The following is a 7,051-nucleotide window of genomic DNA, read 5'->3' as shown; positions in this document are numbered from 1 at the left end:
ATTTTATTTTTTATTGTTGTAAGCTACATTATTAATTATTATTAATGTAACTATTATGCGTATAGGTAGTTAACTATTAAATATACCTATTCCTACTTGCCAATTTTTACATCTGTTTTATGCCATCTTTTAAACATTATCGTTAAAATATTTGTTTGTTACTCACTTTGCAAAATTACCTATGAATTATTACTATTAACAGTATACAATCGTGTTTCGATGAATTTATTATATTAATAACTATTAAGTCTTACGTAGTAGGTATATTGTTAAAATGCTTTTATATTGATACTTTACTGTAGTAAGTATATCATATGTCGATAATATTAATGTACTCATTAGATGTTGTTTAAATCAGAAAAGTGTGTAGAAAATACAGGAAAATCATTGTTACAACAATGCTTGTTGTTATTATAATGCTTTAAAAACTTTAAATTACTCGTACATTGCGATGATCCTATGAGGACCCCATGAACTGCGGATATTATTATTTGTTATACTACTTAATAAGTAGTAAAACCAATATAGTATTTATCGTCAAAATTACCTTGACAGTTAAACTATCTGTACCTTGAAGTGCCATTGCCAGGAAGCACATTTAATTCCAATGTAACATGATGCTGATGTCTAATAATAATTAATGAATGCTATAAGCTTTTGTTTAAAAACTTTTTTTCATCTACAATCAAGGTAGGTATATCAATACTCTGTTACTGTTATTGTAATGTCGTATGTTCGAAAACAATGTACCTATTCAAATAAAATCGTCGTAATTGACTATAGCTACTTTCAATTTTAAAAATCCCTCACGAACTTGAAGTAACGTACCTAGACCAAGAAGTATTTCAGATCATTATCTATTAGATTTATCTGCCAAAGTAAAGTCTCCGTATAAATTCATAAGTAGAGCACTCACGCTACAAATAAAACACTCATAAATAATGCACACAAGTTTATTAGACAGTAGAAACCAAACATCCAAAAGAAAGAAAGTAAGTAATTTTTCATTGGTTGGTTGGGATGTGAATTATATTATAATTAATTTGGACAAAGTTTAAAATTAATTATTAACAAATTGATAATTGAATGAATTCATCAGCGATTAACAATAAATTCATTATATTTTCGAATTGCAATGATTTAATTGTATTTGAACAAAGAATCGATGACGGAAATACAGTGGATATAATTAATTAAAAATCTTTTAAAAAGCCAATGAAAAATTTACATGAAGAACTATAGAAAAACTGAGTTGTGTTTAAACTTAAAAGTCAAAGGGTTCAAACATTATATGACCTGCATATGTGTATTTGAACCATTGGAATGACTTGTAGTATACGTAGTTGTTGTTCACATTTCTATTGAGTTATAGAAAGTGAACATTACACAGCACACGAGTTCAAAAACAATACAGTTTGTATAGAAACTACAGTTGAACGAAATACAGGTTAAATCCTGATAAAAATGGTTAAGTACATGTAGTACAATCGATAACCATTTGACACGTTATCGGCTTACACCATGTTCTCATATTTATCACTACTCAATAAGTTTTAAATTAAAGAAATGTGTAAACCAATAATAACATTGTTTTACTAAAATGATAATACGAATAGTATTAATACATAAAATTAATGTTGGTGATTTACGTCGTATAGAAGAGATAACCTTCAGAACTTAATAGAGCAATGGTTTCCAGCCTGTTTCTTAAAAAGCCGAACCGTCTAAAATGAAACCGTTATCATACTGGGTCTCAACTTCGGCTCTTATGTCTGGCCATACATGAAATATACCTTAAACATAGCTTAGAGTCATCTTAGTTATCGATCTGAGAATAATGCCGGGGCCACACCTCTGGAAGAAGTAATGTGACGTGTTGATAAAAGACCTTAATTGCTGACGAACTCCATGTACCTAGGTACTCTACTACCTGTACTTATTGATTTTACATTTCTTAGCTAGGGCAAGAACCTTGGGTAGGTCCCAAGTAGGCTAGAATCAGATATTCTCCTACCTATTAAAAGTTACGGAAAGAAGAGGCAGACAGAGTAATAACATCATTCCTGATTGAAAAGAGCGTTATCGATCAAGTTGTTTTTCGCCCCTCCCACACATTAGGAACTGTCCTATATAAACGGCAGTGGAATCTACAAAAAGTACATAAACAAAAAAGATCTATCGTACAGTCATCGTCAAATACTTAGTGACACCCAAAGTGGCCAAAAAGTTTTAGTGAACAACAAACTTATTCCACGTAACAAAGACGTGTTGCGAACTTTTTGGCTTAAGGTGTCGCGAACTGTTTGACGCTGGCTGTGCAGATAGCCCCGGCTTCGTTGGGTTTAGTTGATTCCGAACGTGGACCAGAGAGAAGCGTGCGTGAGCGCAGCGGTGGACGGGGAGGGTGACGGCGCGGGCGCGGGTGTGGCGGGCGCACTACGCAGCGTCAGCCCGGCCAGGCCTGCGGTCGGCGCGCGACGACGCGACAGCCCTCCTACTGAACGATCCGAACCTGGAACAAATTCACCATTGTATAAGAGCCGATTGTACTTATCCCCATTTAGCTAACTCCCCATTTTTTTTTGTGTTGAGCGGCTATTCTAGTTCAATAAAGTCCTAGTATCACTGCGACCGTTATCGACCTATTGTGATCGCCGCTATTTTCCTTACAGTTCGCCTCCGAGTCCTGCATCCATTAGGAAGTGCAGTATCTTTTGGGGGGCGATATGTTTTACATCTTGTGGGCGTAGGATGTGTTTGCTGAACTCCCCATTATGCTACTAAAGCTCTCGTACATTTGCATTAAACCAAGCATGGTTACCTCCTCAGTGCCTTGCTAATGAGAACTACCTTTAAGGTCCAGTTAAGATAACTTTATCATCAAGAAAGACAAGGGCATGACACATATTTGAAATCATCAAGACTATTGCAGTAAACGACCCTGACTGACTTATCAGAGGTAAAAAGAAGATTTCATCTATACTCACACGCATGGGTAGAAAGGTTGAGGAGGCTTGATGTTAGAATATTTCTCCCATAGTCGCTTCTTACAACAACCACGGGAAGAGTAGGGATAGTTTATTCCACTCTACCGAAACTTAATATTTGTAAACATACATTGTAAGCCAAAAAGGGAAAAATCGCGTTGCAATATCGCAAACTGTACGGCTAGCACGAAAAACTTTTGAGTTTCTAAACGTTTGCGTATTCATATGCGTGAACTTAGTATGAGAAATGGTTGCACGAAACTTATTTTGAGAATCAAAATTGTCACGTCATCGTTTAATTCGAAGGTTGAGTATCGAATTTTGTCGAATACGCAAACGATTCGAAGACGAAAGTTGTTCATGCTAGAGGTACTGACCTGCATCGGAGTTCTCTGGGTACTTGTTGACGGTGCAGTACTTGATGGTGTGGGCGTGGTCGCCGGTGGCGCCGCAGCGCGGGCAGCGGAAGGCGCGGAGTACTGGGNGCACGGGACACAGCACGCGTCCGCGCCAGTCCTTGAGCGCGTGCGACGAGTAGCACTCCTCATTCTCGCCGTTGTTCTTGCAGAATGCACATTCCTGGAAAAGATATCGCGGTGAGAAATCGACGCTAGTAAACTTAAGGAAACCGTAAAAGCGTGGCCTTTTTACTAGGCAAATAAATCAACTTTGAAATTGAGCATAGGCTGGAAAGTTTCAGCACAAAATAATTTCATCACAATCGAATCCGAGCTACCTACATGGATAAAAAGAGAGAAACCCAACCAATCATCTCTTACTTACAGAAGTTTACTTATGTGTTGAAGCTATATAATGTAATAGAGTACGTAGCTCTCTCTAATTTTTTTTTATCCACAACAAGGAAGCTCTTGGCCTGTATCTCACCTGATGGCAAGTGATGATCAGGCTGAAGGTGGAAGCGAGCTTCACCCGGAATCCTCAACCACGGAGGAACTGGCTATCTTACCTCTTACTGCCGGAACACAACAATGCTGTTAGCATTGTTGTTATGGCGACAGACTTAGGTAAGATGGTGGTAGCTAGCCAGGCGGACTTAAAACAAACCCTACCACCAAACAAACTGAACAGAAAAATCTGCCCCCACTGGAAATCGAACCTGGGACCTCTGCGTCTGGTAGTCTTACCACTAGACCACAGAGGCGGTTCATTACATAAAAGCTTTAAGCTTGCTTTTTAAGTGAAGCAGCAAATTGAACGCACAGCGTTGAATAGAGCTGAATAGTTCGTATGTCATCCTGTGCGTTCACGCGCACTGTGAGACCTCATAGTAATGTTTGTAAATACGGGCGATAGGACTTACATTAGGCAGGGCGCGGCGCATGCGCTTATCGCTGCGGACCTTGGCGACCTCTTGCAGGAACTCGTAGAGCACGCTGGGCCGGATCGAGCGCAGCACCGACAGCTGTTCCCTGGTCAGCATCGACACGTAGTTGTTGGCCGACGACAGACCTGAGAAAACCACAATATATTTGACCGACTGAGTGACATTCGAATAAAATAAAATGGGTTGGTCATCAGGATCTCTCCTTTCTATCATCTATGTCTCCACTATCTCATCCAAAAGTCACACGCATCATGCACGCCACATAGCAATGTGAGTAGTTTGTTGCGGCGCTTCTTCTCAGCACTTGGCAATGTTGGTCTCGAAGCGCTGCAGGTAGGGTAAAAAGATTACGAGACATGTAGAGGCTCCTTATGAGCAAAATATTTGACGATTTGTAAGTACTATTTAAATAGTCTATCTATACAAATAAAAAAAATGACTTTGAATTTGAACCTACGAATGGGCGAAGCAGGCCCGCCTTTCTTTGGGCATTCGGCACGTGGCCAGCGCTTCAAGATCGAAGGGGCAACCACTGTTTCATGACAAATTGCTAAGTTCAAAAGGTCCCTCAAACTAACAGGGGCCCCCCGCCCCCAGATCTAACGTATTCTGTAGTCTACTTATTTATTTATTATGATTAACCTATCTCCATTTACAACATAATTGAACCGTAATATTTTGTTGCGATAATTTGGATTTTTGCATTCAAATAGGATGTATTCCTATTCCTATCCTATTCGGGCTAAATCTAGGATAAAATGTACCTAATTAAATATTTTATTAGGAAGACAAAATTTATTTACTTCACTTACTTTTGATCAAAAAGTCGAAAGTGTCCATCATCTCCCCATTACGGCCAGCCGTCACGGAGGAGCCGTCGCCCCAGAGGTTCGCGCTGGATGATGCCACGGACTCCGACCTGGTGTTACCTGCCAGTTTTCATACATTAAGTCATTTATCCCATGGGAACTGTGCAATTAGGATAGGTACAAATACGAGTACGAAAAAAACTACCTACTTAACTGTAAAAGAACTTTAAAATTGGTTAGTAAATATCGAAGTAAGTTCAGCAGGTACCTAATCCTGCTTCAAAACATTACTATCAGATCAGGAGGACGACCTTCTCTAATTTAACAGAAGCAAATGGAAAGAACAGATAATTTGAATAATATAATAATCGTCAAATACACACCCATATTGAAGTAATTTTGGGAATTTTGATCCATGTCGTCAAAGAGCAGTTCAGAGCCGTTCATACGGAAGTTCATGAGGACATCGTCCATATTTGCTGCCGTTGGAGCTGCAACAAAGAATACCTAATGAGCAGCTTCGTTAACTGGTAGCCATATAAATTACCACAACCTGGGACTCATATTATTTTTATTTAATTAAGCACCTGATTTAATTAGAATTACCTAGTACTCCGTAATTACCAAGACTGTACGTACATACATACTTAAAGAATTCATGTGGACCAAATTAAAACTTTATTTTACTGGTTCAAAAGTCGTTGCTTGAGATTTCAAAAACTATCCAACTGCAATTGTATAATCACCTTAACATTAAAACCTTAGGTCTGTAAAAATGAGCGTATGAAATGGCTAAATAATGGAAATAATCCCGTATGACAACAAAATAATTGCAAATATGGTTCTAATACCTGTGTCGGCAGCTCTCGGCTCCTGTTGCGCCAGGAGGTTCATGAGCTCGTTGCCACCACGCGCCTGGAAAGGAGGGGCCATCGGAGAAAACACGCCTTCCGATGGATTTGACATGTTTCTGTTGTCCGACGGTGCAAAACTTTCCTATGATGAAGAACATTCTAATTAATTCAATATTAAATAGATTAATGCTGTACCTCCCTCGTTTGACAAAAAATAACGTGCTCGCAACGTGTTTTCTATGATGTTGCATAAAATATTTAATATCCGTTAACTATGTTTAAAATCGGGTAACAGTTGATACCGCCAGATATTTATGTTGTAGCTTAAATTATTATCAATCACAAAATAAAATTTAAACATTTCTCATAATCACAAACTTTTACAACTTTTCCTCGATCGTAAATTTAAAACGTGGGTACGATGTTTTCTTCTTTACTTACTGTTGTTGTGGTAGCTTTTGCATCACTAGCAGTTGTAAATATCGGCTTCGTTTCTTCCATGGCGAAATTATTGTACGTGATTGAATCCATGACACAAAGAATAATTTAAATTGACTACCTTCAAGTCGCGCACTCGATGTATGAAAGGAGCGGTCGGGACTGGGCGGCCGCAATATATACGGATGTGGTATCGATATTATACAAATGTCTATGTTTGCAAACCACTCCCGTGCAGCAAGAACTTGAAAGTTTCGACTACCCTCACAATTTGTTATAAGTCGTAATTTAGCCGAGAGTTCTAGAAAGAATTTAAACTTATGTCGTATGTTTCGGGTAGTCTTATAATACATAGTTAAGTAATTGATTCGTCGGGCGGACCGCCCAACTCGCTGCTTGGAAATGTTCATAATAATCAACCTTTGGTATTATTAATAGTGGCGGGTTCTATTTAATAATATTGTACAATAATAAGCTAGCACCTAATTGTTAGAGTAATTTATTTATATATCTATAATCGTAGCTTTTAAATATAGCTAAAGTTGCTTAGTTACAATTTAAGCTTACCTCACAGTTGCTGTAATCAAGCCGCAGTCATTTGCGACTAGTTACCAATTT

The 7,051-nt window shown here is 38.3% G+C and overlaps 1 protein-coding gene across 1 annotated transcript; it reads right to left on the bottom strand.

The window, feature by feature from the left end:
* Positions 1 to 1,426: 1,426 nt before the first annotated feature.
* LOC114362386 (uncharacterized) lies at positions 1,427 to 6,621 on the bottom strand. Its single transcript, XM_028317772.1, has 7 exons — positions 6,437 to 6,621; positions 5,993 to 6,137; positions 5,525 to 5,632; positions 5,145 to 5,261; positions 4,309 to 4,457; positions 3,365 to 3,566; positions 1,427 to 2,512 (listed from the first exon to the last, which is right to left on the bottom strand). The coding sequence occupies exons 1-7, from the start codon at positions 6,524 to 6,526 to the stop codon at positions 2,343 to 2,345; spliced, it is 981 nt and encodes a 326-aa protein (XP_028173573.1). The 5' UTR covers positions 6,527 to 6,621; the 3' UTR covers positions 1,427 to 2,342.
* Between the last annotated feature and the right edge of the window lie 430 nt (positions 6,622 to 7,051).

This window comes from Ostrinia furnacalis, unplaced genomic scaffold (assembly GCF_004193835.3).
Source record: "Ostrinia furnacalis isolate ACB-3 unplaced genomic scaffold, ASM419383v2 OfSCF6417, whole genome shotgun sequence".
NCBI lineage: Eukaryota > Metazoa > Arthropoda > Insecta > Lepidoptera > Crambidae > Ostrinia > Ostrinia furnacalis.
Note: the sequence above shows the minus strand (reverse complement) of the source record. Positions and strands in the feature narration are given on the sequence as shown.